Here is a 15,370-nt window from a genome sequence, read left to right on the forward strand (position 1 = left end):
AAGTTTGACAGCTAGAATGAGTTGGCACCTTCTTTTTCAAGAACGGGAGTGCCAGCTGCATGTTTGAGATAATCTGGAACAATCCCAGTGCTGAGAGATGTATTTATAATGGCTGTGATGGAAGGCACCAGAGCAGGTAAGCAGATCTTGACGAGAGGTGTAGGGAGAAGGTCAAGAGAGCAGGTGCTGTTCCTCATCTGGTGAGCCAATTCAGACATAGCAGCTGTGTTGGTAGTAGCAAAAGTGGTGAGGCCAGTGACTGGGAGGACAAAGAAGGCTGCTCTACAGCAGTGGGTGGCATGGAGGGAATAGAGTTATTGATGGAGTCAATTTTAAAATAATGAAGGCAGTTGTTGCACTGCTCAGTGGAGAAGGTAACAGCTATGTTGGCAGGTCGGAGGAGCTGGTTCACTGTCGAGAACCGGACTGATGAGTCCCTACTACCATTAATGAGTGTTGAGTAGCAGAGACTAGAGCAGCTTTGTTGTCCTTTTGATGCTGTTGGAACATCTGGACATGGACTGCTAGGCTGGTTCTCTTATACTGGTGTTCAAGTTGTCTGCCTTTTACCTTGAGTGAGCTCTTCATTATACCAGGGAGAGGATTTGACAAAGGACACTGTGCGTTCCTTTCATGGGGCTACTTCATCAAGAACAGAGACCGAGTATGAGTTGAAGGTAGCAACAGAGTCGGTGGTGGGGCGGTTTGACAAGGAACTAGAGAATGGGGTTGTGTCCACAGATCGGAGATTCCTGTCTTGAATTGTGCGTTTCATAGGGGCAGGAAGGCGGGGCATTTTCAGGTTGCAGGAGATGAGGATGTGGTCACTTAGCCCAGAGACCGTGCCCTCAGTGCTAGAAGAATCTACCCCAGTGGTGCATATGAGGTCAAGTGTACTGTATGTACTTTATTGTGTGTAGCAAAGTCAATGTGCTGCTTGAGGCCCTAGTTCTCAAGGAGGGAGGCCAGACTTGCGGAGGAGCTGCATTCAGGATGGTCCACATGGATGTTTAGATCTCCAAGGACAACCATGGCAGGGCAGGTGGAGCTCAAAAGCATCAAGAGCTCAGAAAGCTCCACTAAGAAAGCACTACTGGGCATGGGAGGAGGGCGATAGATCAACACTGCCATGACAGAAATGTGGCCAAATAGAAGTAAGAGGTGGCAAATCTGTGATTTTCACACTGCAAACAGTATTATATATCATAGTTCCAGGAGTGCAAGGGCAGGCGAGGTGCTGTCCACACACTCGTTGAGAGCCGGATATTCATTTGGTGTCTGAAAAGTTTCAATGAGGCAGAGAAAATCCCGATTGTTGTCAGAAATGGTTTGGCCAGTTAGTCATGATTTATTATTGATGGGCCCTATTTCAAACATGGCGCTCCATCGAAGGCAAGCATCCTTGCTAGTTTCAAGCCTGCGCTAATGACATTTTCACGCTTAGCACCCTCATCCTTTCACTAGCACATGAACTTGCATTTCTCTGCTCCAGTGTGTTACTGAGGCTGGTCTGGTGCCTCCACAGGGCCTCGATGTTGAGGAGCAGCAGGAAACGTTTGCTTCGTAGACCCAGAGGCTGGTCTCTGATCAGTGGAGTCATGAGGGACGAGATGTTCGAGACTCACCAACCAGACCAGCAGAGGACCAGCACTGATGCCTGAGAACCTGGAGACATGGACCCCACCTCCTCCAGACCTGCTCCACCTCTTTCAGACCTGCTCTACTTCTACAAGACCTGCTCCACCTCCTTCAGACCTGCTCCACCTCCTCCCAGACCTTCCCCACCTCCTCCAGACCTGCTCTACTTCTTCAAGACCTGCTCCATCTCTGCCTAGACCTGCTCCACCTCTGACGGCTTCGATGGAGTCCTGCTGCTCCCTTAAATACGCATCAGACGTGCTCTCTCCTTCACCTGGAGCAGGAGGAGGTGAGGTTCTCCAGGTGAGGTGCGCTCTCTCCTCCTGAGGTAAAAAGTGCCAGTCACTGGAACAGCAACCCTCCAAGTCCTGGAGCAACTTGGGCTTCAGAGGGGACGACACCAGACCCTCTGATTGGTTTGAGTAACGCGTGAAACACACCTGTGAATGCTCAGGTGTCGAATGACAGCCTCTTAGTGTCGAGGTTTGTGCACTGATTATGCTTCTCTAATCCCAAACTGAATCTGAGCGCACCCTGAACACACAGAGCCCACGCCATACGCCAACCGCCTGGCGCCAGGGATCGCTTCAACCGGATCCATGTAGTCCTAATGGGTTCATATTCATTTCCCCCAAATTTCCATGACTTTAACACACCTTTCAGGGGAAGTTTCATCACCAAACATTCTCTGAAACTTACAGGACAGATAAATTTATGGGTGAAAACAAAACAAGAAATCCATGTCAAGATTTACCTGCATTTATTTAACGAACATCAAAGATGAGCTGTGTGGTTTGATACATCAACATGGACTCAGTATTAAAATATTCACACTTTCCTCAGTCAATCTGAACTGAATCACATATTATCACAATATTTGTGAAGCAAAGTTTTGTGCCTTTTCCAAAATGCTCTGCTTTTATTTATTTTCCAAAAGTTTTCCAGACCTGGAAATTTCTTTATTCAAATTTCATGACTTTCCAAGTTTTTTCACGACTTTTAGAATACTATTTTTTTTATTTTATTTTATTTTTTGTCATAAAAGATTTGCAACTACTAATACATCAATCATTGATGCTTATTGATGAGTGGTCATGTGACAAGAAGTAGACAGTTACAGAAAAGCTAACATTTCACTGCACACAAAGAAGTTTATGGAGAAATCTTGGCCCCATGAAAAACATCTTATAAATCAGTATAAGTCATATTTGTCCCATTTCTCTATTTTGGCACCAACAACAAACTCACAGTAAATGGATGTACAATTCAATACTCTATTAGTAACAAAATAGAAATTAATACGTGACGTACAGACATCTAATATATTCCAAACAAAGTGAAATGTTTTCAAGATGAATTTGCAATAAAGCTCAGAAAAATCAATGACTTCAAGCACAGGACACATTCCTGGTGCTGAGCCAAGGCAAGTCACCATGAATTCACATTAAAAAAACAAAACAAACACAAAAAAAAAACCCAAAAAACATGTCCAACACAATAAAAGTGAAACAGAAGTTTTGTGCCCACATTGTTGTTTGACAGGTTTGGAGAGTTTGTAAAAGTTTGCCACAAAATATTTTCCAGATCTTTAAAGGATCATCTTATGTTTTGATGATATTACTATAAGCAACATGGGCTAAATGCTTCAAACCAGTCAGATCCAGGAAACGTGTGATGACCTCACTAACGCCAATCAAAGGATGAGGTAACGCTGAGGAGCAGTGACCTGGGACTCCATCAAACATCAGGAGGTAAAATGTAACTTTTGCAGCTCTGAAACTTTTTGAGGCTGTCTTTTCCTTTTCTTGTTAGGTGGTGACACTGTCTAAATCCACGCTCTCCCCCTTTCTGTGTGTGTGTGTGTGTGTGTGTGTGTGTGTGTGTGTGTGTGTGTGTGTGTGTGTGTGTGTGTGTGTGTGTGTGAGTGTGTGAGCTCAACTTTTAAGTGAGATGAAAACCAAACTGTTTCATTGTCACTCCTCATTTTTATACCATAAATAAACATGTCAGATAATTAGTTTCTCTAGTTTCATGATCAAGCTGGGAATACTGCTCTCTACCCCCCCCCCCCCCCCGTTAAGATGCAGGGTACTTCGAGTGACTGATGATTGACAGCTCATAAGTAGAATAAAGTATCTTTGGAAAGTAACCATGACATTTTCTATTAAGACACTGATCAAAGTTGAAGAAAAAATGATCTCTTCACTGAGTCTCTGATTCTTTCATATTTTGTAGACGACGCCATCATTTAAATGTTGAATTACTGACAAGAAAACAGAGGGCAGATGAAGTAACAATAAAAGGGCCCACAGTGTGAAGTACAGATCGCCATTGTTGGCCTTCATTGGCGAAGGACTGAAGATGTGACCTGAGGTGAGCACGGAGCGCCACACATTCATACTGATCTACCCTGTAGGAGGAAGTGTTTCCAGGAGACTCTTCTCACAGTTTGGGAGTGTCTGTCGGAGCCAGTGGCGCTCTGCCCCTCAGGAAGCGAGGTGGTACATTCCCGTCACCATCACCTCCTGTCAAGTGAGACACGCAAGCCTCCATTAGGGGTGAGAAGATAGCACACCAAACTTTAGTGTCTCGTCCTACAGCTGACACCATGATGGCGTGAAAACACTGCAGTGCCCCCCCCCCCCCACGACCCCTGATAAGTGTCAATTAATCAAACAAACCAGCTAAACTCATCAAAGACTCTAAGTACATCTGTAAAACTGGAGAAGTTTTCAGAGCTTCAATCTCCACTGGAATACAAAGATTGTCAGTCTACTGGTAACTTACTGGATTTGGTGGTGCTGTACTTCACCTTTTTATGCCTTCTGTGTATAAACCACACACACACACACACACACATATATATATATACTCCATTATAATATAATTATATATTTGAGATCGAACCAGAACTTATCAGCGTGGATGAACAGTGGTGGAGGAAGAACCCGGTTTCTCCACCTGCGATGCTCTCAGGGGTGGAGCGGCGCGTACCATTACCTTCTTACAACAATTGTCTCAGTCACTTTTTGACAAATATTTTCTTGTTGCCTAAAACAACTCCTTATGATGTTTTGTCTCCAGTTTTTTATGTTTTCTGAAAAACTTGAAAAAAAACGGCCGAGGTGATTGATTTAAGAAGGTGATGATATGAGACCATGAGTGCAGCCATATTGTTTTCAGACGTGAGTGGAAAGTTGTGTAACTCTGTCTCACTCTGCACAAGCAGATGTGTAAATGTGGTCTAAATAAGATTTGTGAATGTGTACAAGAACCTGCAAACATGTATTCAAGCGCTTGATCATGCACACACAGACGGAGACACACAGCACCCGTTGCAGATCCTGCTGCTACGGTAACGGATGCACATGTGCGTCCGGTGCTGCTGAGGCTGCTTACATCTGAGTGGCCGCGCTCGACGTGCAGCCCCGTGAGACCTCCTACCTTCTGGCAAAATGTGCGTTAAATCAGGAAGAAATACAAAGGTAGCAGGACCTAAATGTCATGAAGGTAAAGGTAATGATCCGAGTGAAAAACCCTTCCTGCCCGGCGCCGCTCCTCTCCTCTTAGCCCCTCCCACAGTCCACGCCAAGGCGACAGCCACAGGCCAGGATCACATTTGAACCCAGAAATCAACCGTTCTGCTCTGATCAATACTCAGGAAAGACTTGAAAGAATCCACGCAACATTTGCACAAATGACTGCTGGGATTTCAGGATAAACTGAAAAGATTTTGGTGGTCAAAGGTCAAAGGTCAATGTCATCTCACATCAATGAGATATCTCTGGAATGCCTGAAGGGAAGTGTTATTTCTAGTTTGTAATTATAGAGCAAACAAACTTTGGCTGCACTTTTGAATAAAAGAAACATTCAATAATTTTCATTGCTCGTTATCTGATAACTGGCGATGGCGGTGTGTTAGTGGCGTGCAGCTGATCAGCAGAGGAACATGAGGCATCTACTGGCCCTCAGCCTGGTGTCTTCCTGCAGTAGAAGAAAAAAGTTCTGTGTGTTTTAGGCCAATCCTAATTGGACCTGCTGACCTTTCTGTCAAGGGTTCTTTTGAGGGAACCGTGGGCTCGTTCCTCATCTCTTGTAAGGATCCTTTTACATGCAGCCCTTTTGTTTCTGATTGGAGGAATTTAGGAGGGAGAGGATCGGAGTATTCCTGTCTCCCATGCTGGTGTCAGATGGATGTCAGCGTCATCACCCAGCCCCGTATCTCAACGCAAAGCCTGGTTAGTAAGAGTAGTGCATTGCCAGCATCTGCACATGCACATGCACACGCACACGCACACACACACACACACACACACACACACACACACACACACACACACACACACACACACACACCCCCCTCCCCGCGCCCAGGTGAGGTACTCACATGTAGCTTAAGTGGTGACCCAGTGTGTTAGCTCCAGCACCCTGCCTCTCTACCTCAAATAATCTCTCTCACTGCCATAATCCGTTAAGGAGCCCGCCACATCAGCAAAGTCCTCCAGGACCAGGCTGGTGGAGTCCTCACCAGAGGGCAGCTCCGGGTCTGACGCCCAGGGGTGGGGGCAACGCTCGTGCTGGGGGGCTTGATCACCCAAGGGGGTCCTCATTGGTCCCTGCAGGTGTGGCTGGAAAGGGTGCGACTGGTCAGGATCAGACTTCTGGTAGGCTGGTGCCAGGTCCTCGCCCCGCTGTGGAGTTTGCTGCTCCTTGGAGATGCCGCTGTCGCTGCCGCTGCCCCCCTCGCTGCCCTGCGACGAGGGGGCCAGCACGTGGTACAGGCTGGGCAGGCGGATGTCCAGGAGCACGCCACTCTTGATGTAGAGCTTGTTGTTGAGGCTGTAGAGCTTCTCAGCAATGTCGTAGCCCAGCATGACCGAGAAGAGCCGGGCAATGTAGCGCTCCTTTGACATCAGCATGAAGAGGCGGCGGCGACGCCATGAGATGTAGCGGGAGTCTTCCTCTGCCGTCAGAGTAACCTGGAACACACACAGGTTTCACCTCCTTTGTAAATTCTTCATAGGCCAAGAACAGGAAACACGCTTCTTCTGCTTCCTCACCCAGACCCACATGTTGGGTCACTTACACATCAACACAGCACAAGCACTGCAGACAGGAGACGCGCTCACGTGAGTCAGAAACCTCACTAAGTGAATTCCTGCTGCGTGATGAGTGAGGGCTTGGCTCCAAGTCCCGCCCATGACAACCAGCAAAACCTTCAGATTCTCTACTAAAAGTGTTGGATTTGTAAAGATGGCATCAGGCTGTTTTTAACTACCTCGTGTTTACAAGCAGTTAATAATCACTTGGACTGTGGTGTTGATGGTTTAGCTCTCAAATGGACTTTTAAAATTTTAAATCTTTGATTGGACCTATTCTGTTTTGCATTCGCCATCCGTTCTTCTCCAGCTCACTGTTGTCATCTTCATTTATTCCTCTGTCCAACATCGAACCACCAGTTTATCATCAGTAGATCAGTTCTAGTTTGGGCCCTGAGAGACGCGTCATCTCAGCAGCTGAGGGATCGTCCATGTTCGCTGTGATACTCTGAGCTTGTTACATCATCGTGTCACTGAACTGCTCTCTGGTCATTTCTTCTCTCTGTTATTTCTGTCTTTATTTCTCTTTGTTGTTGTCTCAAGTTCTGTTCTGACCTGCTCAGTCTGAGCGTTACATGGAAGATTCCATGAAGACTCCACGAAGATTCCATGAAGACTCCATGAAGATTCCATGAAGACTCCACGAAGATTCCATGAAGACTCCATGAAGATTCCATGAAGACTCCATGAAGATCCCACGAAGACTCCATGAAGACTCCACGAAGACTCCATGAAGACTCCATGAAGACTCCATGAAGATTCCATGAAGACTCCATGAAGACTCCACGAAGACTCCATGAAGACTCCATGAAGATTCCATGAAGACTCCATGAAGACTCCATGAAGATTCCATGAAGACTCCATGAAGATTCCACGAAGACTCCATGAAGACTCCATGAAAATTCCATGAAGACTCCATGAAGATTCCATGAAGATTCCATGAAGACTCCATGAAGACTCCATGACGACGGGGTCCTCGCTTTCTTCTCCTCCAGCATGTTTTGTGGTAGGCCAGTCTGTCACGGCCGATATTGTGACAAACTGAAAGGTTTCTTTTCATAAAGATTTTGTGCCACCAGATTAAAATTCATCCAGGATTTCATTGAAAATTGTAAAACATAAATAAACACACCTTGAAACTACAAGTCAATCGTTCAGTGTTGTCTGGCTGCAGTTATAGCAACAGTGGACGTGAGAGGAGTGTGTGTGTGTGTGTGTGTGTGTGTGTGTGTGTGTGTGTGTGTACTTGTTTTTGTTTGTTTGTTTTTAACTATTGACCCTGATGTCACAAGGTTGCATCACATCCTCCAGTCCAGTTTACTTGTTTCAAAACTTGAACACACGTGCAGGATGGGTCCTGTACCTGGAACGTTCCCTCCTCGTTGGGCCTCAGGGACTCCCACTCTGGAGAGTCCAGGAACTGGTGGCGGTGGATATAATGCAGGAACTGGCCCTCCAAAGACACGTTGATCCTAACAAAGAGAGGGAGAGGGAGAGAGAGAGAGAGAGAGGGAAGGTTAAATAAAGAGACAGGAATTATTAAGTGATAATGAGGGCAGAGAGAGCCGGAGGTCATTTGGCAGGACCAGTCTAAGACTTTTGATGTCTATATTAGCATAATTATCCCTCACAGGGATCACCAATTAGTGCTGTGGACAGACTAAGACGCCATGAATATACAGATTATTTCTCAGATATAAACTCACCCTTTCGTTACACAAACAGAACATTTAAATCAGGAAATGGTCAGGAAATTCCTCCTACTGAGCGTGATTTTACACAGAGATTAGAAATATTGCCTTCTATAGACCTCCATGAAGCGCGCCTGTCGATGTGACCTTGACCTTTGATCAGTTCACCTTGGAGTCGCAGCGGAGGTTTGACCCACATTTTGAGACACGAAACACGAAGTGTCAGTGTGAGCTCAGCGTTGCCTGACTCACATCCCTCAGCTGACATCTTGTTTTAGGAAGGACAAAAACATTTCAAAGGTCTTTTCTCTCCTGAGTGCTGTTGGGTCCTGAGACAGCAGCAGCAGAAAGAAACCACAAGAAGCTCATCGCAAACATCAGGTGCCACAGTGTGTAAGTCAGAGGGTTGGGGGCGGAGCTCAACTACACTCCTAATCTACTTTGGCAAAGAGTAATGTCAACTTGTTAAATAATGATTGGAGTGCTCCTCACTAAAAAAGAAGCTGAATGCAATGGTCAGGTGTCTGTATTTAGTACATCTTTAGCAAAGGGTGTTAATTGAACGCTATGTTGCTGTGTCATGTGGTATTAATTACCCCGCGGACTCGTACAGAAGCAGGGTGAGGGATTTCCATGGGAAGTCCCGAGCTAAAAACATCCCCCTCCTGCGACTGCAGTGCTCCTCGGCCAAACGCATGTGGACGTGAGCGTCTGTGGTCCAGAGTTTGGGGGTTGAGGCTCCATCTATAAATAACTGCTTAAGCTTCCCAGATCGCTGTCAGAGACTTCGTCCAGCGGCCATTTGGGGTGAAGGGAGGCAAATTCCTGCAGCCACGTTCCAACATGTGACAGCCAGAATCCCACAGGACCAAACGCTGAGAGGCTGCGGCTGATTGTCTTCTTCTTTATGCATTATTTTCACGATTGACAGATGATCAGTATCAAGAAAAACCTGAGAAATACTCATCAATATTTTGCTGCGCCCCAAAGTTACAAGTGAACAAATCCATTCATTAGATTTTTTCCCCATTAAACCGTCGCTTCATTTTCCCTGATAAATGACAAGAAGAAAAGCACATGGACCTCAAAGTCTAGAACCAGCAAATATTTGACATTTGGCAAATTATGATTCAGTGGTTGATTGATGATCAAATACTTGATCAGTTGTTGCAACTGTAGATTGCAGCACATTAATGCCCACTTTTCTCCCAATAAATACACGTTTATTCATCAACTTACTTTTTGCCATTAGATTTGACATAAAGGGGCAGACCACTGCTCCCACTGTGGGGCAAATATCACTTCCTGTGTTCCTTAGGTGGCACTCGAGAACCCAAATTATGTTGATCTACATCAGGTAAAGACAACGTGTGGCGCTCAGTTCCTGTTCTATGATGAAACTGGCCAAGTCGCTCATAGTAACTCATTACGTTCCTCTGGTTTTTGACCCATTAACAGGAGTCTTGGTGCCACCAGATGGCGCTATCACTAATCTGTCCCTAGGTTGCATTCTCAGACCCATTCTAGAACCTGCCACAGAGCAGGGAAAATCAGCCTCATAGTTTTTTGACAGGCAAACACACAAAGACCCCAATCACCAAATCCAGCCACATTCTGACCAACAACACTGAATACAACGTCGAATAAGTCACCGCTGTATGAGAAATACCAGCGTTTCATTCTAGACCATCAGCTTCCGAGCCAACTGGTGAATTCAAGGGCTGACAAAGATATCATTTAAGCTGCTGGCTCCATGCAGGGGGCGACGCACTGCTGAGTCACCCACCAAAATACAACACTGCTCTTGTGTGGGCTCAGTGAAAGTGCAGCTCTGCCTCCAGGATGTCTGGATGAAGACTGACTCCTGTGGTGGTCCCACACAGCAGAGCAGGTTTTAGTTTATGAGCTGAGTGAATTCAAATCCTCAACACGGTGAACCTGATGTCCACATAGATGAAAAACAGAAGAACCTCTTTGTGTAACTTCTGAGTCACAAACCCCCAAACCACACAGGATGAGGACAACAACAACAGCCAGGGAAGAAACAAGTGTTCAACAGTACATTTATTCATATAATGGTACTTGTACGTGTATGTTGAGTACTACAGTACCATAGTATTCCATTTAAGAAGGAAGTCGTTTCCTCTCTGCTTCACTGCATTTATCTTTATTTAAAAGTTACTTAGAAGGTTCAGCTCTTTCATCATCTCTTCAGGGGCCCAGTGGGAAACTGCACTCTCATTTCCTGCCGTCCCCCCCTCAACAACAGCAGGCTGTTCCTTGTCACTGCGGGGGTCGTGTTATGAGTCTGTTTTTATAGTTATAATTTGCCTATTTTCTGGCTAAAAGAATGAAAATGAAAGGAGAAGACGGTGAGAACTGTGAAAACACACATGCTGCACACTTGAACGATCAAAAATTGCGGCCTTGAGTCAAACAGGTTTATTTAGAAAACCCGTGTGGTGTCACCAACTCCAATATTTCTCACAAAAAGTGTGTTTTTTTCTTTCAAGTACTCACAAATAGGTTTACTCACAAAGATGTGATGTTTTCCCTCCCTCCTACATCTTTAAGCCTCCAGACCGCTGAAAGGGCCGCATTCACGGGGTTGTGGTTAGTTTAGCTTCGATCGGCGTGTTGGTGAGCAGTCCTGTTGTTAGGAGCCATTAGCTTCAAGCTAAATAGATGTGTTTGGCTCTTTCTGCTTTATAGAGTAACAAAGAAGTCATGCAGGAGGGGGTCTTTGTGGGTGAAGGAAACAGCTTTGACATTTTTTATGACATGTTCCTTCAACAACAGGAAAAGTCATTCACGTGTCCCTCTTCATTGCGATGTAATGGGGAAGGTAACGGCAATCCAAACAACACCAGTCAGACAGCCGGTGGCCCCAAAAGCATCGTCCTTGGGGGAGGGAGGTGCAGGAGCTGCTGCATATAGTGAAGCATTTTCCAGCTCATATTTCCTGAAAGAGTAGGTGGAGACCAAACAGGAGCTCAAAGAAACATCGCTTTCAACGCTCATTGTGTCAATAAGCAACTGCTTGCTAACTCCTTAAATTGATTGGTTGTGTTAGTGTTGGCTTCTGCTGCCCCCGAGTAGCTCCAAAAATTATTTTGTTCAGATTTATTATGAACGCAAGCTTGGAAGCGTTCTTCACTCAGGTGAAAGGTCCAAATACAATGATGAGCTTTGGCACAAACTCCACTCTCAAAAGTAAACTCAAGCAGCTCGGAAAGCATTTTTTGGTATGGAAAGAGAGGTTGTAACTCTCTAAAAGCAACTTTGTTTCAGAAGCCAATTTAAAGGTCAGTCTTATTTTATCATGTTCTTATGGAAGCCCCTTTATTATTCAAAGGTGAAGTCTCTGGAGGGCAGCTGTATGGAGCGTGTTCATCCAGATGTTGCGCGTAAGTCAGCATGGATGCAGGGTTTTTAAACTCTTCCACTCTCTGCTAATCAGGTTGGGAATCTTCACCCGACGGACTCCTCGCAAAGACGTGAGAGAAGGTCTCAATGGTGTTGGAGTTGCAGTGGTCTGAAGAAGCAACACGCAACAGTGACCTCTGCTGCCAGGAGGGGAAATCACATGAGTCTAAGTGAATGCCATTTTGATACCTGAGGGTACCTGGCTCTGACGGGAGAGAACAACTATTCAAGGGAGAACAGGCTTTGACAGGTGACAGGTAAAATGGTTACAGTGCTTGTCTGACAGCCCAGTCCCCAATCAAAGATGGCGGCACAGTGAGCTGCATGAGGCACGTGTGAAGGCTCAGTTGCTCTCGACACGGTCAAGAACTGAGGCAGAGTTGTGATGTGGAAACATTCGCAGCTTTGATGCTGGAGGTTCTTTTTCAAGTTCAGCCAATGTTCCTTGAAACCCGAGCAATGCAGCGATAACTCACGCCTACAGCACAGCCTGATAGAAGAGCGGAGAAGCTTCCTGGGCCCAGCCAGAGAGGGTTTTTGAGCCCAATACCAAAATGCCGAAAACAGAAAGAGTGAATGTTTGTGCTGGACTGAAAATAGACCTTTTCTCTCTGCTCGTGCACCAATTTCACTATGTAAAGGTAAAAAGCAAGTTCCTCTCTTTATCAAGAATTATTTAAGATTTTACTACCACATGCTGAGACACAGGAGGAGGCAACGCCTCAGAGACAGCGAAAGTTTCTCCCGACTGATTTGAAGTCCCAGCGTCTGATCTGGTGACCTTCAGTGGGGATTCGTCCACGTCTGTACTGTCACCTCTGCCACCGGCAGCTCCTCAAAGTTCACCATTCCACCTGAACGTCCGTATGGTGAGGAAATAACTGAAGAGCGCAGACAAGTCAAACAAGCTGCACAGGACCCTCACAAAAGGGGCGTGTCTACTGGTGTGACATCACTTAGGCCATGCGGACCCGCGAACCTGCATGAGCTTCAGCTAATTGACGAATGCTGCTTTGGTATGTGGTGACAGGAGTTTAGGCCTATTTCAACTTTATATGAACTTCTGAGCAGGTTCAGTTGAAGCTCCTGGTTGGACATGTGCCCGACATCTTCCAGGTGACTGTACCCTGGTAACCCAAATGACATAGATGGGTATTCAGGAGCTTCTGCCAATCAGAAGCTATGATTTTAAAAATACTTGCATTATCTCGCCTCAAGTGTGTTTGTTTCACTCTCTGGTTGAATTGTTTGATTGCATTATGTCTTACACATGTGCAGATACACACATATGTTCAGACACACGCACGCACGCACACACACACACGCACGCACACACACATGCACACGTCCCACCTCCCAGACAGCAGAAAGGAGAGCTGGTCGATGGGGGTCTTGCCCTCCACTGCGTACGTCTCCCCTGCCTTCATCTCCACCACCTTGTTCTCAAAAGCTCCTGAGATCTCCTTGAACACCTGGACAGGCACGCCCAGAGGCAGGTACACGGCCTGGTAGAGGGCGCTCAACTCCTCGCTGGGCAGACCCTCCTGGTGCAGCCGGTATAGGAGATGGCAGATCTGAACCAAGCAGACAAGCAGGAGAAGCAGGTTCCAGGTGACCACATCCAGGCCGCACATGGTCAGCCAGCCCCAAAGGGTCATGCACAGGAAGGAGGGTGCAAGGAAGCCGAAGATGAAGAGGCACCCATAGGCACCGCTGCCTCCCATGTAGCCCAGCAGCAGGATGGTATTGCCCAGTTGGTAGATGGCTCCCTCGGTGTTGTTGGTCAAGCCATCGCAGAGAGGACGGAAGAACAAGCTGTCCAGCAGAGTCGAGTTCTCTCCACTCATCTTGGAAGCTTTCAAGCAAACACAATGAACAGTAAAGACCTGTCAACCACAGAAACGGGGGGTTATTTCTGTCCCCTCGGTGCCTCGTATCTGCTGTTTGAATGTCAGCAACCAAACAAAAACAGCTGATCTGGACCAAAAGTAACTGTCTGCTCCCTGGCATGCAGTGGAAAGTTCTTCACTGTGCAGTTCTCATGGCTCTACTGGTAACAGAAACACAGCTGGAATGGGTGACTTCTTCTTCTTCTCTCATTATGCGTCCCTTCTTCTCTGCTCTGGCTTCTCGCCCCGTCTGTGTCTTCCTCTCACTCTCCCACCAGCCAGCAGGGTTAGGGGAGGGGGCGTTGATGGTGCCCTAGAAGGATAACCATGTTTGGAATTGAAACCCAAGGAGGAGAGAGCGGTGGACAGAACACAGGCCTGCTACTTAACATAACAGAGGGAGAGAGCGAGGCAGGAAATGGGAGGACGAGAACAAATGTCACCCAAGTGACGGCGCTTCGGTTTGTCACACTCTCCTGAGTGACTCCACAGCTTCAAACCAACTCTTCCTCCAACAAACCGGAGCAGTTTACTCCAAAGAGAGCAGCCCTGCCAGAGTGTATTTAGAGACACTGGAGTGAGTAGGGTGACACCGCAGGTCAGATTTCAGGTATAAACACCCACCCCGTATCCGGCTGTCTGGCCGCCGCCTCACTTCTCACGGGATGGGTCCAATAAAAATTGCTTTTCTCTTAACTCACTTTCTCCATCTCTTTGTGCTGCGTCGGACTTCATCAAAAATAATTTGTATGCTGCAAAATACACCAGCCAAGGAAGCCCAGGCTTTCATCACCCATTGGGTGAGGTTGACTGATGTGAAATTGATTAAAAAAATAAAAAGTTTCTAATTTAAAGTCCCGTGTTTCCGCCTGGCTGCCGGCGACAGCTGTGGTGGTGAGGGTCTATGCTGATTGGCTCAAATGTTCATCAGGAACTCAAAGATGATGGCGATCGGTGTCCGTCGCTGCACATCATCGCCTCTGGAACGCCGCCAGACCTCCACTGGGAACCAGGATGAATTTATCAGATTCTAGAGTTCGGCAGTCGTCACCTGTGAGCCCGCCACACCTGAGAAAAATTTAGGTGGTCAAAGGTCAAGGTCACTGACCAACAAGGCAGTATTTCTAGGATTCTTTACCTCCTGTATCAAAAGAATGGACTTCCTATTTCTCAAGAAAGCCACTAACGAGTAACGTAACCCTTCGTTTCCACAGCACTACAATGAGAGCCTGTCTTCATGCTTCAGAATCAGCAAATGTTTGACACTTTGAAATGAAAACACTGAACCCATTCACCAGATTAGGTCTTAATGTCATCTTGTGGCTGTGGGGTACAGCGATACCCCAGTTTAGTCTGATCAAGCCACCAAATGAGCTGGTTACTATGCTAACATGCTTTTAGTTGACTTGGCTTTTGAAGTTGTACCCAAACACAGTAGTCACACCTGGTTTGAGCTTTAGACCAAATATCTCCAAAAACCCGGCCAGCTGACCGGTTTCAGAATCATCCAGAGAGCTGGAACGTATGCTTGCAGGCCGTAGCTCTGCTGGGGTCTCCCGACGTTCGACATGGCGGCGCAGTGCCAGGCCACTATAGAGGAACGCAGATATGTCAAGCATTGCTTCAG

At 46.5% G+C, this 15,370-nt stretch overlaps 1 protein-coding gene across 2 annotated transcripts; it reads right to left on the bottom strand.

The window, feature by feature from the left end:
* Nucleotides 1-3,727: 3,727 nt before the first annotated feature.
* On the bottom strand, nucleotides 3,728-14,879 carry popdc2 (popeye domain cAMP effector 2). Of its 2 annotated transcripts, XM_086219397.1 has the most exons (5): nucleotides 14,368-14,879; nucleotides 13,208-14,056; nucleotides 8,101-8,209; nucleotides 6,026-6,617; nucleotides 3,728-4,163 (listed from the first exon to the last, which is right to left on the bottom strand). In XM_086219397.1, exons 2-4 carry the CDS (start codon nucleotides 13,699-13,701, stop codon nucleotides 6,075-6,077), a joined length of 1,146 nt encoding a protein of 381 aa, XP_086075523.1. In that variant the 5' UTR covers nucleotides 13,702-14,056; nucleotides 14,368-14,879; the 3' UTR covers nucleotides 3,728-4,163; nucleotides 6,026-6,074. The 2 variants fall into 2 exon arrangements, with proteins under 2 accessions (XP_086075523.1, XP_086075524.1); XM_086219398.1 differs by having other exon boundaries at nucleotides 6,167-6,617; nucleotides 13,208-14,879.
* Between the last annotated feature and the right edge of the window lie 491 nt (nucleotides 14,880-15,370).

Source organism: Aulostomus chinensis, chromosome 12, assembly GCF_037954235.1.
Source record: "Aulostomus chinensis isolate RoL2024-O1b breed Wild chromosome 12, RoL_Achi_v1.0, whole genome shotgun sequence".
Classification (NCBI taxonomy): domain Eukaryota; kingdom Metazoa; phylum Chordata; class Actinopteri; order Syngnathiformes; family Aulostomidae; genus Aulostomus; species Aulostomus chinensis.

Excerpts from the sequence above, each read along its gene's own strand:
- popdc2 (XM_086219397.1), bottom strand. The coding sequence starts at position 13,701 with ATGAGTGGAGAGAACTCGACTCTGCTGGACAGCTTGTTCTTCCGTCCT. Across the intron at positions 8,210-13,207 it reads TCCTTTCTGCTGTCTGGGAG|GATCAACGTGTCTTTGGAGG; the intron begins GTGGGACGTGTG and ends TCTCTTTGTTAG. Across the intron at positions 6,618-8,100 it reads ACGAGGAGGGAACGTTCCAG|GTTACTCTGACGGCAGAGGA; the intron begins GTACAGGACCCA and ends TGTGTGTTCCAG.